Below are 20,611 nucleotides of genomic sequence, written 5' to 3' on the forward strand. Positions count from 1 at the left end.
ATTACATTTCTAGTTCAGGAGCATGCAGTTTAGCTCTGTTTTATGCTCATTCATGTTGCCAGGAAATGGCAGATCTTTTTACAAATAATTGTCAAGTTGCATTATCACTGGTGTCAGTTGTGAATGTCATTTAACGTGTTATATTTTATGAGTGTTTCTCCCATGTCTTAATGCATGAGTGTCTAAAAGTGGGGAGCAAATGATTTCGTGTAGAGTTAATGCACTGGTGTTTGATTTCGACTTGAGAGGGTAAAATAAGAATTCCACCTGTTGTAGCATCATTTGAGGGTCATAAACCGAATTGAGCACACATTTGTGAAAGTGTGTTCATCCAGAGGAATGGGGTGGAAACCGCTATCGCCTGCCTGAGGGGAGGAGTCACCTCCTCGCGCTGCATGAAATATAACCCTTCCAAGTCTTCATCTCCAACTTTAAAACCAACATAAGGAATTTACTCATGGGAAACTGTTAAAGGGACTCACTTTCCGATGGTGACCCGGACCACTTTGGCGTTTTATTTATTAGGAAGTACGCCCGGTCGCCTTTATAATGGAAACGTGTGTCGAGAGACGCGCTTGCCGTGTGGTTTTCACGGTCTTTCTGCTTGTCCTAAATACTGTGATTGCCGAGACTTTCTCTCCAGACGCGGACACCGATAACCCACTGAGTACCGAAACTTTCTTTACCCGAACAACTGGTGTAAAACAAACCTCCTCCTGGCCGGGGAGAAAGGCCACTACAACAGCTGTGGATCTATCGAGTGGACTGGGGGAGAGGACGGACATTCCCGCCAGTGTGTCCATCACTGGAGCCCGGGAGGGTAAGACTTCCATGCGCTGTGATGCCCAGAAGTGCTGACTAGATCGACAGATAAACTTGACCAAGCTGAGAATTTTATTTTGAGGTGTACAGCAGTATTGTTTTGAAACAAAACTGTTGCCGTTAGATTGCAAAGATTCCACCTCCACTCAGTTGCTCATGTGATGAAGACTGAATTGTATAAATCAGGAAAGCCTTATAATAAATGTGTATAAAATATATTTAATGTTATATTTATAAATGTTAGCTCAATTCCATGCATTAGTATAATAATAATTAGTGTAGTAGTAGTAGTAGTAATAATAATAAAGACAGCTATGTTTTTATTATGCAGCTGAAGTACTGTCAAGTATGAAGTCTGAACTAATGAGATTACTTGCACTCAGTTTCCTCAGTTTTTGGAAGAGCATCTCTTTTAATGAATGACCTCCTTGGCTCATGACCATCCTGGTTCATAAACTGTTCCACTTTCTTGAGCCAATGAGTTCTTTTCAATCTGCAGTTTATGTTAGTGATTGTTTGTGTTTGATTTATGTGATTTAATTTGGAGAACTTCCACTCCATGTCATTTGTCCTGTTGACATTTTGGCATCAAGTGTGCAATTAAGTAAATATAATTAAATGCCGTGAATTGGCTCTGATATACATTGTTTTAAAACATTTTGTAGTGAATTTTGAGTAAATATATATATATAAAAATGGGTGTTTAAAAAGCTTTTCTGCTATTATTATATATTAATATTATTTTGGTCATTAGCCACTCTTTCTAGTTCTGCATTTTAAAATTGGTCTTAAAAAATCCTTATGGATTTATAGCCTTGTATCTCATTTAAGACATCAGAGGATTTGGGGATGGATATCAATTATGTGACGCATTATTCTAGCTTTACTTTCACATGTATATCTGAGACGTGACGATACACATTTTGATACACCTATGAGAAAGGTTAGTATAAATTGTGAGTTGAGAAATATGCATTTTGCTTTCCAAACCAAAAATCTCCAGTCTTTGCAGCTGTGATTGAGCACAATCTTTTTGTATTTTGCATCAATCTGCACTGGGTTAGGCACAAAAAATACCGTATTTGACTTCTATTTTATCTTACACATTACTGTCCAGATCATATTAATCTACTTTCTATAGAAACGGCTTGTTTTTAGGCCTTTCTTCGTCCCCATCAGTTTGAGCTGACTGAATATCCCTGAACATAATGCAAGCTGAAAGATCTTCTGTTGAAAGATCCCTGTAATGCAAGCCCAAAGAGACATTTTCAGTGAGTGAGTCAATTTTTGGATAGTGACATGACCCAAAATCATATCATGGCTTTCCACACTAAAATCAACTTCAACAGATATTGTGCTGGGAACATTCATTTCACAATAGCTCTTTCAGATTCGAATGAATTGCTACAAATCAGAAGTTTGATTGTTGTATCTTATGATTGTATTTTATAGCCATATGTACAGCAGAGCCACGTTGCAGTTTCTTACTAAGAAATAAAGCAGCAAGTATATCTTACTGTACTTAATTTAACAGATTAACATATACAAGAAAAAAATGAAGTGGAAATTCTGCATCAGAGCTGCTAAATTTATTAACTGGGTAAAAAGCATGTTTTGTTTATTTGTATCATATTGGAGTATCTTGGGATGATTTGTTGACAATAAAGTAATGCTACTCAATATGTTTTAACCACCCTGTTTAAATAGCTTGAATAATCAGAGGTCCTCTTGATTATAGTTTTGCCTGTATATGAACTCCATGCAGGCAGTGACAACACTGTAATATGGTCTTTGCTAGGTCAGCTGAAGGAAGGAAGCAGGTCCCAATGGGTCAGATCCCCTCCATTTTTAGGGCCCAAGCTTTTGTTAGGTTAGACGAGCTTGGCTGCCAATTGTTCTCCACCCAAAATCATTACATCCGCAGTCACTTCTGAAAACATCTCACATAGTTCATGAGGTTTCCCAAGGCTCACACCACATGAAGCGCACCCTAGTGGACATGCTTCTCAAATTTCCCCTTTCCTGAATTTCAATTTCTTATTTTCAGTTTACAATACATAGTTTCCAATATATTGTTCTTTATTTCCCCAAACCAGGACATTCAGAAAAAACTTTAAGCATCTCTACAAACACAGCTGACTGGAGGATGACCTTGGATGATTCCACTGAACATCTGCAGACTGACAAAGAGTTTACCCATAATGCCACAGCCCAATGGGAGGGTCCATCAGTAGCATCGCACAGCATCACCAGCCACCATCCCATTACAGAGGCTCGAACAGTGCGAGAGGTTCCCACAACGGATCTGAGAGACATTGACACCACCGACTCGGTCTCTCACACTGATAGCACCTACATTTCCACAACAAACCGAGTCAGAGAACACACACTCCTCTCGGTGACCTCCAACAGCACCTCTGTGTACACTGAGGACTCCAATTCCTCGGATGCTGTCTCTCAAACCTCCAGCTGGGAAGTGAGAACGTCAGGAGCCACCCAGGGCAAGGAGGAAACCGTAGATGTATCTACATTGTCTGAACAGACTGAACCCACTTTTGAAGATCATAATGCCACCAATGCAACTCAAGGCCACTCTTTGGAGACCGAGCAGTCAACGTTTTCACATGGCACTGAGTCACAGACGGGACAATCTAGTGTCACAGGACAGACTGTTCAACAGGTGTCTGATCATGACAATCCAAATTCAACACCCCCTCTTACAATGATCAACAGAGATGAAGGGGAAATGGACTCCACATCAGTGAGTGGTGGGACGTCTTATACAGAAACCGGTGACTCTGTGTCATCTATCCCACCTTTTACCTCCGGTGGACACAGTGCCACTAGCATATCCCAACAGAGCCGTGATTCCACAGTGACTTATTCTCTGGATACTGATGCTTCCACTGAGTTTTCTACTGGATCTGTCAGCTCAACTGGCCGTGAGGAACTCGAAGGTTCTCCGACCCATACAGTGGAGGAGACAACCATTCAGGGCCTGACCACTGCACCCCCAGTGCCTGAAGATGTAGCCACCACAATTGATGACTCATTTACGACGTTCCTTGCTGGCAAACCACCCTTCGTCCCAAAAACGGATGATCAGACCAACACAGATGTGGTGCCAACATCTGCCATGCCAGCAACTCATAGGCCACAGGTTACAGAGGAAGCCACTGATGAGGCATCAACTGTTTACAGTTCTACCAACACTTTCACTACAATGATTCCTCCCGTCACCACCCGTCAGGTCCAACCGAGCACCACACCGCTAGCCCAAACAGAACACACTACCATCGCTACCACAGATATTGTTCAGGTACTGCGGACGACACCCACCACAGCCCAACGTCCGCTTACCTCCACTACTGGTGGACCACAGGCACCCAGTACATCTGATTCTGCTGACGTCACCACCTTGCACTTAGAAACCAGCACGGCAACACCAGGGAACACTACTGCACATGGCCGACGTGCAACAACACCTTACAGCAAGAGCACCCCAACCAAGACCACTGTGGTGGAAACCACCCGGAATCACACGGACAGAAGCACAACAGAGATGGGAATGACAACCACGCAAATGCCATTTAAGTCAACAGCATCACCAGGTATGTTCAACTTTTAGTATTTATACAGTGACAAATCATCATTTTTTGGTATTATTAATGGTGCTTGTTAAGGATTGACCGATATTACAGGTCTGGCCTGGCTATAACAGATAAATGTGCAATATTAAATGTATATGCACTACCATTCTAAAGTTATAATTAAAGACATCTGTAATGTTACAAACAATTTATATTTTAAATAAATGCTGCTCTTTTGAAGTTTCTGTTTTAACAAAGAATGATTTCAAATATAAAGCAGCATTTGAAAATATATTAAAATAATGTCATAATATTACTGTTTTGTTGTATTGTTTTATCAAATAAATGCAGCATTGGCGAGCATAAGCAACTTCTTATAAAAACCCTAAAACCCAAAGACCCTAAGTGTTCGAACAGTAGTGTGCATTTGTCTAAATAAATGCTAAAGTGAATTAAGGCATCACAGCTGTATAATGTACTGGATGAAAAATAGACATTCATTTTAAAATTTCATAAAGATTACATTTAACAGTGTTATTAAATTAATAGTGTTTTTTAGTGTTTAGTTTTATTTTGTGGAACAAAAAAAGAAGTTATTTAAAAGAACAATGACTTCCATTATAAAAGCATGAAACACTGCAACATTTCTCAAATAATCTTCTTTTATGTTCCACAGAAGAAAGAAAGTCATAAATGATGACAGAATTTTTATTTATTAAAGTGTTTCTTTAGCAGATGATAAAACAGACAAACAAATCCCATAGACTGAAATGGAGACTTGGTTTGGCTCTTTTGACTCCGACTAGTAAGCATCACTCTAGTAACTGTATAGCATAGTGTTAAAAATTCCTTAGAACCACTCTGGCAACCACACTAGTGTCGTAAACGTGATTTTGGCAAAATACAAATCTTAATGTTAGCAGTTGTTCCGTTGTTTACAGTTGTAAACATTGTTTGTGAATTCCCCTGTTCATTTGATTTACTTTGAACAATTCAAGCCATCTCTTTCTCCTCTGTAGATCATGTGTGTGGGCCTCAGACTTGTGCAAATGGAGGCCACTGTGTTAGATCAGCTAAGGGAAGTTACCACTGTCAGTGTATGCCTGCATGGACAGGACCCTTCTGCACGGAACGTAAGAAGCCCACTTAAATCTACACCATCTTTCATCTTGGATGTGGCAGTCACTTGACTGAATGTTAAAAGTGCAGTGACAAACAGCAACAGGAATCAACTTACCTAGATTGCCACAGCTCCAATGTTGTGATATCAAATGAAAGGTTTTAATCATGCTAGTCACTAGAATATAGTATATCATAAATACATTAAATTATTGTTTTCTATTTCTATGTCAGTATTTCCATTTTCTTCCATTTATTTAAACAAGATTGACGATGATAGCATATCGTTTGTCCATAATAAATCACATATGCGTCTAGTAATACTTGTTTTCATGAGGGTCTGTGACAAAAATGAACAATGATTGATTAGGCTGTGTGTTTTTCTGTAGATGTGGATGAGTGTGTGAATAGTCCGTGCCCCCAGGGTTCAGTGTGTGTCAACACAGGTGGCTCTTTCAGCTGTCAGTGTGCCCTGGGCTATGACTTGGAGGATGGCCGCAGTTGTACGCAAGGTAAGTGTTCAGTTGTCCTCAATAAATTAATGTGTATAAAATAGAGTGCATAAATATAATTTGGTGATAACGCTACGATAACCTTATTGTTTTCGCTTTGGCTTTACCCTGCAGTGAAGACATTTTTGGGCACTTTCACCGTCAATACCTCAATGCATCTCAGAAGTTCAGGTCCGCATGAGCTGCACAGAGAGATTTTACAGCTGGTATGCAACATTGTACTGCATCACACACCTGACTTCTCCACCTTACAACCACAAAACCCACAGCCAATCAGCTAATGCAGAAACCATTATAGAAACAGAGAATGAAATTGGTTGCAGATGATAATGTGATGTACTGAACATGGAGTTGAGGTTAATATTATACATTTGTGTATTGGTTTTTCAGCTCAATACCTCGCTCTCCATCTTCCATGGCTACCGACGTTCCACTTTACATAAAAAGTACGTTTCTACTTTTTATCTTTCAGAGACCCAGCAGGAATAGGCCATATGTTGCACTAAAAATCAACTGTACCATGCAGCTACTGATGTCAACCAAGCGTCAATATCTTTTCTATACATTTTGCTATACCATTTATACAGCCTTATTCAGTGTCACATGATCCTTCAGATATATTTGTGCAGCTATCAGTAGGCAGAACTGTTTATAGAGACTAATGCAAGAAATAAAGTGAAAATACAGAGTGAGATGTGTCCCAAACATGAAATAACGTGGTAACATAAAGCTGATTTGATACCATTTTAATATTTAATAAAAATGATTAATTAAATTAAATGGATTCTCCAAAAATACACTGAACTAAATTATAAACGCAACACTTTTGTTTTTGCCCCCATTTTTCATGAGCTGAACTCAAAGATCTAAGACTTTTTCTATGTACACAAAAGACCTATTTCTCTCAAATATTGTTCACAAATCTGTCTAAATCTGTGTTAGTGAGCACTTCTCCTTTGCCGAGATAATCCATCCACCTCACAGGTGTGGCATATCAAGATGCTGATTAGACAGCATGATTATTGCATAGGTGTGCCTTAGGCTGGCCACAATAAAAGGCCACTCTAAAATGTGCAGACATAGAAAAAGTCTTAGATCTTTGAGTTCAGCTCATGAAAAATGGGGGCAAAAACAAAAGTATTGCGTTTATAATTTAGTTCAGTGTATATTACAGCATTTTTAGAAATATAGCCAACATTACTGTTCAAATGTTTGGTGGAAAAAATTTTTTGTTTGTTTTTGGAGGGTTTCTTATGCTCACCAAGTCTGCATTTTTAAAATAAAAAATACAGTAAAAGCAGTATTTTTGATTACAATTACAGTCTAAATATTTTCTATTTTAATGCATAAAAAAATTCTTCAGTGTTACATGATCTTTCAGAAATGTCTAATGTTGTAATGTAAACGGTTGTGATGCTTAATATTTTTGCGGAAGCTTTAATACTTTTTTAAGGATTCTTTGATGAATAGAAAGAACAGCATTTATTTAAAATATAATTTTTTTGTTACATTATAAAATCAATTTAATACATTCTTCCTGAATTAAAGTATTAAAAAAAAAAAAATGACTGACCCCAAACTAATATAGTGATACTGTTATCAGTAGAAATTTTCTTCATACCACCTACAGTACCTGTTGCCAAGTAATTCATAGTACTCAGTAATATTACTCTTATATGCAAATTCATATTTTCACTTCTAACTTGAATTCAGGGCATGATTTTTCTTTGTTCTCACATGTGAATGCATATTCCTTGTGCAGAGATGGAGAAGATGTGCAGATTTCAGCGGTGAGCATGTTTTCACTCTCCACCAATGTGACCAGCACGGATGTCTTCAACAGCATCCAGACGTCCCTGAGCAACTGCAGCCGGACGTACTCACACTGCACCATTAAGCTTCAGCACCATCTCTCCTATCACGGTACTATTCAGCGCTCACTATCTACATCATACTGTTATCTCAAAGCCATCCCCTTCTGTTCTTATCCTCCACTCCACTCCACCACTTCGGAGATATGATAATACCAGTCACACAATACACACGGATAACACAGTCTTGAGGGGGGGCTCTCTTAGCCACTAAAATAATATTTTGGAAAGCTCTTTGTCACACTGTTTATCTCTGGGAAGCCATTTGTTCTGAAACACTTCTTTCTGTTTAGCGGAGAGCCTGTGTTTGGCCCAGAAGACCAAGTGTGATTTGCAGTACTCTGCGTGCACGGACTCTAGCGGGACCCCGTACTGTCAGTGCAAACCAGGATACTTTAAAAAGAACCCAGAGGACATGACCTGCAGAGGTAAAACATATGCTTGTGTCTTTTCAGTTCTTTGATTGAATATATTTAAACTGTGGGACGCTGTACAAATGAATGCCAAGTTTCTCATTTAGAATTTTTTATTTGGTTCACTGTTTTTTAGACTGTGGAGATGGACTCAAGCTTGTTAACGGCAGCTGTGCTGAGTAAGTATTTGTTTTTCAATGTTTGGACACACCTAATAATTATAGATTATTGTTTTTTTTCCCCACAGTTTAGAATAATAAAGTCATTCAAAACGATCAAATAGCACAAACTGAGTATGAAGTAGTTAAATTTTTTTTTTTTAATCTTGCATTTTAGCCAGTGTAATTTTAGTATCATTGATGTACTATTATAGTTTTTTGGAATATTTAAAATTAGTTTTCACTTTAATTTTAGTTAAAGATTTTATAATGTGGTATTTATTAATTTTCATTATGTTTATTTTTTAGTTATTTTAGTACTTCAACCTAAACAAAATGAAACAAAATAAAATAATTAAAAAACTAAATAAATAATAAAATTCAGTTAACATTTATTTCAACAAATTTTTTTTATTTTTATTTTTTTTTCCTCAACCATTTTTATGGTTCTAGTTTTAGATAAAAACTCAGATTTTAGCTTCTTCAAGCTTCTTAGCCACTTTTACAGCTTTAACCATTCTGGGCATTCTCTCAATTTCATGAGGTGCCACCCTGAGATGCTTTTTAAACACTTTTGAGAGTTCTCATTTATGCTGGGCATGTTTGTCGCTATTTGGCTGCTTTCCTTGACTTTACGGTCCTACTCATCTATTTCCACTTTCAGGCATTTAAGAATAAGCCCTTAGATCAAAGGTTTAAAAGGATCATGGGAAACAAATTTAATTAATTTTGTCCAACATTTTGTCTTGTAGGTGTGTATTACCTTGACAATTTTCAAGCGACAGCTGAAAACTCATCTCTTTCGACGCTACTTGACTTCATCCTAAAAAAAAAAAAAAAAACGTTGTCTTTCTCCTTATTTATTCCTTCCCTAAAGGCGGGCGTACACGGTGCGATTCTGAAGATCGGAACGTCGTGAGCTCTGGCACATGTCACGATTGAGTTTATCCGAAAATCGTACGGAGGCAGTCACACACGACACGAATTTACTATGATTTTTCAAACTCTGACGTAAGCATTACGTTTCACGCCATTCATAAAAATATGGATTTTGAGGACAAAATAGTTTTCTTTGTGGCAGGCGGCTTGTGACATCCAAAAAAAACAAAACGAATAGCAGAGAAAAGCATGGACTTTCTGTTCTTCATAAAGAACTCGAGGGAGTAGGCCATTTCTGAATTTCTGCTCGTTTTGCCGGAAATACAACAGGCATATTCATTCATAAAGGTGAACGGCACATTTGGAATAACAAATAAAAAATAGAACTGTATAATTAAACTAAAATTATTATAGACTATATGGTTTTTGTCATCTTCTGATTGGTCAACTTCAGATGGATCGCCAAATCGTCTCGTTCAACTGCACATACGCCACGAATTTAAACCGACAGCATCCGATTTTTTTTTACATGTTTGAAAATTATTGGGAGGTGCTAGTAACGTCTCGGATCGGCCGTGATTCTTCTCACATGGTACGAGCCGCGAGCATCTGCGATTTTCTCCCGAGAGAAAAAAAATCGCCTGTGAGCTCGTACGACAGCAAAAATCGCACCGTGTACGCCCGCCTTTACTAACTTGTACTTATTTGAACAATGCCTAAAACTTGGTACTACGAGCTCTTTCTGTGTCTGTTTGCCTCTTTAAGAAGAATCTCATTATGTATTCCCTTAATTGTAAGTCGCTTTGGATAAAAGCATCTGCAAAATGACTAAATGTAAATGTATTAGTATGTGTTTTGTACGTATGTGTTTTTGCAGAAAAAAAGAACAACTTTTTTTTTACTTCTTCAGGTGCATGTTTGGATTTGGAGGTTTCAACTGCAATAACTGTAAGATTTTATTTTAATTTATATTATATTTTGATTGATAAAATCTTTGATATAAAAATATTTAAAAATAGCTTTATTTTTATAACTTAATTATTTAGCGGCATGATATATAAAGCTTGTGAAAAATGTTAGGTGGGTTAGGGGTGTCATCTTTATGTCACTAAAATAATCTTGTGTTTAATAGTCTATAAGCTGATAGCTGTGGTGGTCTTTCCTGCTGGAGGAGCTCTTCTGTTGATTGTCATCATTGCTCTTATAGTCACCTGCTGCAAGTAAGATCTTGAAATAAATATACTGCTTTCCTCCTTATTTTACAGATCAATATCTTGGGAAGTTTTAAGCTACAAAAATGTCTCAAAAATATTTTTGCTGTCTGCATCCTCAGAAAGGACAAAAATGACATCAACAAAATCATTTTCAAAAGTGGAGACCTTCAGATGTCGCCCTACGCAGAGTTTCCTAAGAGTAATCGTGTGTCTATGGAGTGGGGCCGAGAGACTATTGAGATGCAGGAGAATGGCAGCACCAAAAATCTCCTGCAGATGACAGACATTTATTACTCGGTAGGTGATCATATGCACCTGTCATAAGCTTTTGATTGATTTTACATTTGATCACTCCAGAGATTTCATTGATCATTTATAGTGAATTGTAAAATCAGAAATGAGCCATGGCATTTATGGAGGCTTTGGTTTTTTAATGTGTCTTATATGGAAGCTTTTTTTCTACAATGGAATAAAAATATAAAAAAGCAAATTGCAACTTTTTATTTACAATTCTGTGTTTTAATTTCACAATTCAAACTTTTATTTGCAGTTGTGTTGTTAATGGTAGCTTGCAATTAACATCTCGCAATTCTGCCTTTTTTCTCAGAAATTGTGAGAAGTCTGAATTATGAAGCTCACAGTTAGTTTGAATTGTGAGAATACACTTGCAATTGTGAGGAAAAAAAGGCAGAATTGTGAGATAAAAAGTTGCAATTACTATTTTATTTTATTTTTTGTTTTGTGGCAGAAAAACACTTCACATGGCCATGCACATCCTGAGTTAGTGAATTTTCCACATGATTAGCTAATATGTGACTGCTGTTCTCTCTTAGCCTGCACTTAGGAACTCTGACCTGGAGCGTAATGGCCTGTATCCATTCTCCGGTCTCCCCGGTTCCAGGCATTCCTGCATCTACCCAGCTCAGTGGAACCCTTCCTTCATAAGCGACGATTCACGGCGAAGGGACTACTTCTGACGGCCTTAGCCAGCAGGTGTGCAATTTGATTCTGCATATAAGCTCTCACGGCATGGTTGGACCTGCCGCAGATCCTGGAGCTGGATACTGACCACTAAAGGCCTTTGAATGTGAAAATGAGCTGGCAGGAAAATACCATTATCTGTGAGAATGGAAGAAAGCTGCAAAGGCCTGTCTGGGTCAATTTAGCATTAGAACACAGTGCCACAATAAGACTTTAGTTTCTGCTGTGGAGCTGATGAACTGATGTTCTCATAACTCCTCGCTGAGCGTTTATACTTGTGGAAGTCAGTTAAATTAGAATAACACATAAGATGCCTGGGCTACAGTATAACTTTTATATTCTAAAAGTTTGCACTATGAACTCCTCAAACAGATATTATCTCAAATGGAAAAAGCCATAAATGTATCATATTTATACTTGGAATAATGTACCCAACTGGTTTGTACTGTGTTTTGTGTGTGATGGGGTATCTGTATGTCTGTTTGTGAATGTTAATCAAAAGTTAAAGAGATGGATCACTCCAAAATGAAACTTCTGATATCAAGTACTCACCCAAAACATGTATACCTTTCATTTCTTGGTCTTATTGACCATTATTAGTATGTTTTATGGTGCGTTTTGGAGCTTAACAGCCCCTGGTCCCCATTCACCTACATTGTATGGAATAGAGCAGTGTAAACATTGTTTAAAACATCTTTTTTTTTGTTCCGTCTTGGAAAAATAATGTGTTTGGAACAATATGAGGGTGAGTATATGATCACATTGTTACATTTTTGGGGTAAACCATCCCTTTAATGCTTTGTAGTGGTAGAGTTTTTATCAGAGAAATGGTGTGAGATTTACGCTGGAGAACTAAACGTGTGTAAAAGCTGGTAGGATTTTGAAACAATATTACTGGATGCAGCATTCGTGTGAAATGTAGCAAATAATGCCACAAGGTATTACAGTTTGTTTGAACAACAGTAATAATCATAAAACACAGTGCTGCCTTGTTTGTTTCCTAATTTATTTTATTTAAGTTTTCTGTATCAGATAATGTAGTATGATCTGAGGACCTCCCATGTGTTTGTATGGATGCTTGGTGGTGCATGAGAGGATGGACTTCCCCCTTTTTCCGGGTGTCCATTTTTATTTTAGCTAATGTGTGTTCTTGTGAGATGTGCTTTATTTGTAATCTTTAATATCAGACACTGCTTTCCTCATTAGCATTTTCCCCTCCTCTGTGGATGGACACTTGAATCTGGCGTTGTAGTCAGAATTGTATTGTAAAATAAAAGAGAAATAAAGTATGATTTCTTATGTTTGTGCTTAATGTAATTGTTCATTTCTTATCTGACCATTTACTAAGCCCAGCCTTAAAAGACCAAGCTTACCTTATAAATGGTTGTCATCTGCTGTTTTCTTTCTTCGACAACTTTTGGCCTTTTCTAATGTAAGCATAATGAAGGATCTTTATATTTGGATAGTTGTACATGTACAGTATAACATCAGCGAGAACAACTTTTTGACAACTGACAACTAGATAATTTACACTATTAACTGTATGTGACCCTGGACCACAACCAGTCTTCAGTTGCATGGGTATATTTGTAGCAATAGACAACAATACATTGTATGGGTCAAAAATTATCGATTTTTCTTTTATGTCAAAAATCATTAGGATATTAAGTAAAGATCATGTTCCATGAAGATATTTTGTAAATTTCCTCCTGTAAATATATTAAAACTTAATTTGTGATTAGTAATATGCATTGCTAAGGACTTCATTTGGACAACTTTAAAGGTGATTTTCTCAATATTTTGATATTTTTGCACCCTCAGATTCCAGATAATCAAATAGTTGTATCTTGGCCAAATATTGTCCTATCCTAACATACCATGCATCAATGAAAAGCTTATTTATTCAGCTTTTATTATTATTCAGCTTTTCTTTAATGATGTATAAATCTCAAAAAAAAAAAAAGATTCTTATGACTGGTTTTGTGGCTACTACAAATTCAAAGTATTCAACCATACTATAGCTTTGTTTAAGGAACAAACTTAAGTTAAATACTTTATTAGTTTTTACTTCTGTAGAAATTACAAAATGGACTGCAAAAAATATCTACAAAACACACTAAATTTGATTTGAGAGCACAGCAGGAGCAGTGGAGCACACTTGACTATGAATATAGTGCATGAGTCGTACAATGACTTTTATGCCGCCTCATTTTTACATTTAAGTGAAGTGAAGTGAAGTGAAAGTGACATGTGGCCAAGTATGGTGACCCATACTAGGAATTAGTGCTCTGCATTTAACCCATCCAAAGTGCACACACACAGCAGTGAACACACACTGTGAACACACACCCGGAGCAGTGTATGGCAAGTGTATTCTATTAAAATCAATTTTCCATGGAAGAAAGGAAGTCATACGTTTTGGAACGACGTGAGGGTAAGTAGACTAAATGAGTCAGTGACAGTAAATTACAATTTTGGAACCATTTGTGTACCAGTGTCCTTTGTCATGTGGTGCCCTCTGGCTTTAGAAATGCAAATAAATGCAGATGGATGGAAGTCATGATCCATGGACCAGAGTAAATGCATTTATAATCACGAAGCATTAACATCAAATTGACCACAGTAAGTAATTTAAAAAAAGTGGAAATGATTCAGACAGAAACTAATTTCCATTTCAAATAAAGTTTCTACAGTATTTTGTGCATTGAAATGCACAGAAGAGCTGAACTTAATAAGTTTTTATGTTTTCCCCCCTGTATAGCTTAATCCAAACGTCATGTTTCATTACTCAGATTTTACATACACTCTTAAAAATAAAGGTGCTTCAAAAGGTTCTTCAAGCGATGCCATAGAAGAACCATTTTTGGTTCCACAAAGAACTATTCAGTCAAAGGTTCTTTAAAGAACCATCTCTTTCTTACCTTTTTATAATCTGAAGAACCTTTTTTCGCCCCAAAGAACCTTTTGTGAAACAGAAAGGTTCTTCAGATGTTAAAGGTTCTTTATGGAACCATTTAGACAAAAAGGTTCTTCTATGGCATCGTGAAGCACCTTTATTTTTAAGAGTGTAGGTTTACATAGGTTTTTGCAGATGTTATTGTCCCCCATTCTAAATGTATTTAAATTATGGGTGGAGCCTTCACACCACCTGTGTACATATAAGAAATATCTTCCTCTTGTTGGCCAGTGGAAAAAATGTTTTCGTTTATTGTTAACATGAGCATGGTGGCATTTGCCATAGTAAATGTGCCTGTTTCTATTGCCACTATTCTGATGAATATGTTTTTCGCCTACTGTATGATTTTTTCTCAGAAAGGACCAGTCAACAGCATAAAACCGCTGCTTAATGTTTTACTGTGGTCACTTATTGGATGCAATCTTATTCTTAACATTTTAAACCTTTTATTAGTTTTTTTCGACTTTGTTGATCCAGGTCCATCGATTCACATTCTTTTAGCAGCCGGTATTCTCTTTGCCATGTGGACTGGTTTTACTGCCTCCCTTGCTCTGAATGTGTGTTGCTACTTCCAAATTGTTCCTGTACGGCGGCCTTTTTTGATCTGGATGAAGAAGCACTTCAGACTGTTTGTGTACTTGGCATTATTTGTCGACAGACTCTTCTTTCTGTCTGAATTCCTTGTACGTGTTATCTGGGAAGTTTCTGCAATGAACTTGAATTCAACAACAGCTCATGTGAACATCACCAGTGAAACAACAGATTTAGGAATCTACATATTCTCACACATAGACTTTTGGATTAGATGTTGCTATTTTTTGCTTTGTCTGGGCATTATGCTGGCATCAAGCAGTGCGACTGTTGTCTACTTGTGGAATCACATAAAGAGAATGGAGGAGAACGCCAGCTCTTTCTCTACTCTTCGTAAAAAGCAGCAGATGAAAGTGACAATCTTGGGCATTATACAGGGTGTCCTCTTCTTTTTCGCTTCAGGGTGGCTCATGACAGAAGAGCTCTTTGCGTATTTTACTGCTTTTATGGATCAGGGCGGCCATTTGATTTGCACTGTCATGGCACTGTACTCTCTTGTAACAACCATCCTTTTAGGTGTTGGTCAGGCAAAATTCTACCTAATGGCTAAAAATATTGGCAGCAAACTACAAACCCTGAAATGTCCTCTTCCCTAATCAGTCACTTTAGGTGATGTCGCTTCTGCCAGCACTTTTTTTATAGTCTTGATTTAAAGGGAAGCATTGTTGGGACAGCACTTAAACTAAATCAGTCTAAAAATGTTTTGAAGTGTAGGTGGATGTTAAATGTTTTCATGCGCATGAAGTAATTTATAGTTCAAAAACTTTTTTTTTCTAAAGCCAGAGTAAATACTGAAAATAGCTTTTGGTTGAAATTGCTCCTTTTAGGTTAGAACTGTTAAAGGGTTAGTTCACCCAAAAATGAAAATTCTCTGTCATTAATTACTCACCCTCATGTCGTTCCAATGCAAACCCGTAAGTCCTTCGTTCATCGAATTAAGATCTTTTTGATGGAATCTGAGAGCTCTCTGACCCTCCATAGACTGCAATGATATTACCACGATCAAAGCACAGAAATGTAGCAAGGACATTGGTAATATAGTCCATGTGACATCAGGGGTTCATCTGTAATTTTATGAAGCTATGAGAATACTTTTTGTGGGCAAAGATAATAATAATAACATAATTTATTCAGCAGTTCTTCTCCCTGAGTTACTGTCTTCTGCCATTTTGGAGAGTACCCCAGAACGTAATCAACGTAATCGGCATTGTTTACGTTCAGTAGACAGCGCGCGCATGCTGAACGTAAACAGCGCTCATTACGTTGATTACGTTCTGGGGTACTCTCCAAAATGGTGGAAGACGGTAACTCGGGGAGAATAAATTGTTATAGGGCTGGGCAAAAAAATCAAATGCGATTTTCATGTGATTCTCGTCAGTACGCTTCTGGTGATTAGTAGTAAATCTCCAGCACGTGCTTTCAGATGGAGCGGCATTTACTACACAGAGCCGTAGATCACTGACAAGCTACACAAAATCGCAGGCGATTTTCATTTTTGGGTGAACTATCCCTTTAATCTTATGAAACATAATTTGCAGGAATTTGCATGGATCATTGTACCCTCAAAGAAATGTGTTGACATTTGCAAACCACAAATTCACTTATGTCAAAGGGTTTGATTATTGATTGATTGATTTAGCTTCAAATCATTTTTTAAATTGAATTTCCATGGTTATTCAGAAATATACTAAACGGACTCTAATGCAAATGCACTGTAAAATTCAGACATTGCTTACTGTTATGTTGAACTTTATTTAGGGTTACTTAAGGTAGCTATTTATTCTGTTTGCTTAATCAATACTTCAGATATTCACATACTCTCAGTTTTTCTATAGCCTAATATGTCTTTCTGACATTGCCAATAGTTTTAAAATAAATGCAAAAGGCTTTAAGAAGTGCAGTTAAATTAGACATATATATATATATATATATCACACACACACACACACACACACACACACACACACACACTTTTTATGTTAAGTAGGCTACTACAAGTTTTCATATGAAAGAAGAAAATATTTATGTATTTATTTAATTGTTTGTTTTTGTTCTAATCTTTAGTATTGTTTCATGTGTTATGTGACTTTTGGCACTCTTTTAAAAATATATGTGCATAAGTTATTCTCAAAAATGAGATCTTTACTTATTGGTGACATGCCCTTGCTGTTTCAGCTCTTAGTTCAGTTGTTCTAGTTCCACCTGGTGGACTGAATGCATATTACAACCAATTTATGTTCAGAGCAGCTGAAGCGTTCGAACAAGTGCTTTCCTGCGTTTCAAGCCTATACAAGCACTGAGCACGAAGAAAACAAAACACACATTGAGAGCAGCTCTCAGGAAAATACTCCGTCTTTTATTTCACATCACAGTCTATTAATCAAAAGCATACCATATGTGAATACTGTAGGTAATGTGTATAAGTATATTTTCACCTGACGGATAAAAATGTTGCCACAAATATGCCAAATATCTCATGGCATGTCTGGGCTGCTTGATGCCATCTCAGTTTGTTTTCATGACTACAGTCACAAAAACTAACAGGGTGCATAAACACTACTCATGCACACTTACACACACACACACACACACACACACACACACACTCAAATATGATTTTTCAAATATGTAATTTATATCTTTGATAGCAAGATTGACACCTTCATTAGTGTGAGCATAGGTGTTATTTAGCACACTTACACCTTACACACACTCTCTCTCTCTTTCTCTCTTCGGTGGCAGCTTTTTCAGATATAATTTCCCCCCATACAAAACGTATTTAAATTAGGGTCTGAAGCCTTCACACCTTCATTGCCCATATAATAAACTTCTTCCTCTTAGTGGCCAGTGGAAAAATGGTTTCCATCACTGTTAACATGAGCATGGTGGCATTTGCCATAGTAAATGTGCTCGTTTCTATTGCCACTATTCTGATGAATTTGTTTTTTGTCCACTGTATTATTTTTTCTCAGAAAGGACCAGTCAACAGCATAAAACCGCTGCTTAATGTTTTACTGTGGTCACTTATTTGATGCAATCTTATTCTTAACATTTTAAATCTTTTATTTGTTTTTTTGGACTTTGTTGATCCAGCTCCATGGATTCACATTCTTTTAGCAGCCGGGATTCTCTTTGCCATGTGGACTGGTTTTACAAGGAATTCAGACAGAAAGAAGAGTCTGTCGACAAATAAGGCACCCTTGCTCTGAATGTGTGTTGCTACTACCAAATTGTTCCTGTATGGCGGCCTTTTTTGATCTGGATGAAGAAGCACATCAGACTCTTTGTGTACTTGGCATTATTTGTCGACAGACTCTTCTTTCTGTCTGAATTCCTTGTGTTATCTGGGAAGTTTCTGCAATGAACTTGAATTCAACAACAGCTCATGTGAACATCACCAGTGAAACAACAGATTTAGGAATCTACATATTCTCACACATAGACTTTTGGATTAGATGTTGCTATTTTTTGCTTTGTCTGGGCATTATGCTGGCATCAAGCAGTGCGACTGTTGTCTACTTGTGGAATCACATAAAGAGAATGGAGGAGAACGCCAGCTCTTTCTCTACTCTTCGTAAAAAGCAGCAGATGAAAGTGACAATCTTGGGCATTATACAGGGTGTCCTCTTCTTTTTCGCTTCAGGGTGGCTCATGACAGAAGAGCTCTTTGCGTATTTTACTGTTTTTATGGATCAGGGCGGCCATTTGATTTGCACTGTCATGGCACTGTACTCTCTTGTAACAACCATCCTTTTAGGCATTGGTCAGTCAAAATTCCGCCTAATGGCTAAAAATATTGGCAGAAAACTACAAACCTGGAAATTCCCTTTTCCCTAATCATTCAGTTTAAGTTATCTCACTTCTGCCAGCAGATAGATCTATAGGCATGATTTAAATGGAAGCGATGTTGGAGCAGCACTCAAACTAAATCAGTATAAAATGTTCTGAAATGTGGATGTTTTCATGCACAAAGTCCTTTATGATTCAGTGGCAATACTGAAAATGGCTTGTGGTTGAAATGATGTAACTCAAGATTAAAACTGTCAGTATAAGAACATCATTTGCAGATATTTGAATGGATATGTAATTCTGTTGACATTTGCAAACCACAAACTCACTTTTGCTCTTTATGCAAAAGTGTAAATGCCGTAAATACATTTATTGAAGACTGAATATATTGAATCATGTTTTCATTTTTAAAAACGTATTTATGTATTTTTGCTTCAAATAGTTTTGATTTGAATTTCTGTGGTGATTAACGGACTGTAGATATTCAGACATTGCTTACTGTTATGTTGTACTCTATCCAGGATTACTGTGTGTAATGTATTTATTCTTTGTTTGCTTAATCAATACTTCAGATATTCACATGCTCTCAGTTCTGTTACAGTTGTCATTCTGACATAACCAATAGTTTTGCATTCTATAAAACATATACAGAGGGTTTAACATTAAAAAGTGCGATTATATCAAAACTAGATTGATGTAAAAAAAGATTAATAAATAATTGTTTTATTTTAATTGCCTATTGCTTTCATTATTTTTTTAAATTTTAATTTAAATGTTTTCTTTTTTAATTTAGACTTTTTTTTGTCCTAATCATCAGTTATTGTTTCCAGTGTTATGTGACATGTGGCACGCTTTTAGAAATATATGTGTAAAAGTTTTTCTCTAAAATGAGATCATTACTTATTGGTGACGTACCCTTGTTGTTTCAGCTCTTAGTTCAGTTGTTCTAGTCCCACCTGGTGGACTGAATGCATATTACAACCAATTTACGTTCAAACAAGTGCTTTCCTGCGTTTCAAGCCTATACAAGCACTGAGCAAGAAGAAGACAAAACACACATTGAGAGCAGCTCTCAGGAAAACCCTCCGTCTTTAGCCACCCTGAAAGAAAAATGTTAGAGATCCAGGGCTGGGACATCACCAGGAACTGCAGAGCACAAATCTGGTTTATGTTAGAAATCATAAAGTATGCTATCATTAATCAATAGTATGTGTGCATTATAAATATGTAAGGATATTTTCACCTGGAGTTAAAAACTTTGCCACAAATATGCCAAATGCTTGATACAGTCTCAGTTGTTTTCATGACTGCAGTAAAAAAAAATAATAAAAAATAATAATAATTATATATATATACAGGTGCATCTCAATAAATTAGAATGTTGTGGAAAAGTTCATTTATTTCAGTAATTCAACTCAAATTGTGAAACTCGCGTATTAAATAAACTACTTCAGTCTGTGTGCATTGAATTGAAGTCTTTGGTTCTTTTAATTGTGATGATTTTGGCTCACATTTAACAAAAACCCACCAATTCACTATCTCAACAAATATAGTTTATTATTTATAGCTATGTATAGTATAAAATGTTTTTAAAAACTACATTAACTATTTAAATGTAGGTATTTGTAGCTGCGTCCAATAAAAGTAACCAACAGGGTACATAAACACTCACTCGCGCCTCGCACGCTCTCTCTCTCTCTCTCTCTCTCTCTCGCT

General features: G+C 36.9%; 2 protein-coding genes across 4 annotated transcripts; both read left to right on the forward strand.

Annotated features, from left to right (window-relative positions):
* The first annotated feature begins 65 nt into the window (after positions 1 to 65).
* On the forward strand, positions 66 to 11,836 carry heg1 (heart development protein with EGF-like domains 1). Of its 3 annotated transcripts, none has more exons than XM_016238893.1 (13): positions 66 to 820; positions 2,919 to 4,433; positions 5,432 to 5,545; positions 5,921 to 6,043; positions 6,158 to 6,249; positions 6,434 to 6,489; positions 7,806 to 7,966; positions 8,208 to 8,342; positions 8,464 to 8,506; positions 10,275 to 10,312; positions 10,497 to 10,584; positions 10,698 to 10,875; positions 11,412 to 11,836. In XM_016238893.1, the coding sequence occupies exons 1-13, from the start codon at positions 550 to 552 to the stop codon at positions 11,553 to 11,555; spliced, it is 2,958 nt and encodes a 985-aa protein (XP_016094379.1). In that variant the 5' UTR covers positions 66 to 549; the 3' UTR covers positions 11,556 to 11,836. The 3 variants fall into 3 exon arrangements, with proteins under 3 accessions (XP_016094379.1, XP_016094380.1, XP_016094381.1); XM_016238894.1 differs by having other exon boundaries at positions 2,928 to 4,433; XM_016238895.1 differs by lacking the exon at positions 66 to 820 and adding an exon at positions 1,739 to 2,097.
* A 2,860-nt stretch (positions 11,837 to 14,696) lies between these two features.
* Positions 14,697 to 15,702, forward strand: LOC107555906 (uncharacterized). Its single transcript, XM_016238847.1, has one exon. It carries the CDS (start codon positions 14,755 to 14,757, stop codon positions 15,700 to 15,702), a length of 948 nt encoding a protein of 315 aa, XP_016094333.1. The 5' UTR covers positions 14,697 to 14,754.
* The last annotated feature ends 4,909 nt before the right edge of the window (positions 15,703 to 20,611 follow it).

This window comes from Sinocyclocheilus grahami, unplaced genomic scaffold (assembly GCF_001515645.1).
Source record: "Sinocyclocheilus grahami isolate Dianchi unplaced genomic scaffold, SAMN03320097.WGS_v1.1 scaffold549.1, whole genome shotgun sequence".
Taxonomy (NCBI): Eukaryota; Metazoa; Chordata; class Actinopteri; order Cypriniformes; family Cyprinidae; genus Sinocyclocheilus; species Sinocyclocheilus grahami.

Bases quoted from the DNA above. Each gene is read 5' to 3' on its own strand.
- heg1 (XM_016238893.1), top strand. From the start codon at position 550: ATGGAAACGTGTGTCGAGAGACGCGCTTGCCGTGTGGTTTTCACGGTC. The intron at 5,546-5,920 runs GTAAGAAGCCCA...GTTTTTCTGTAG, and splicing joins AGGACCCTTCTGCACGGAAC to ATGTGGATGAGTGTGTGAAT. The intron at 6,250-6,433 runs GTATGCAACATT...TTGGTTTTTCAG, and splicing joins ACAGAGAGATTTTACAGCTG to CTCAATACCTCGCTCTCCAT.
- LOC107555906 (XM_016238847.1), top strand. From the start codon at position 14,755: ATGTTTTCGTTTATTGTTAACATGAGCATGGTGGCATTTGCCATAGTA.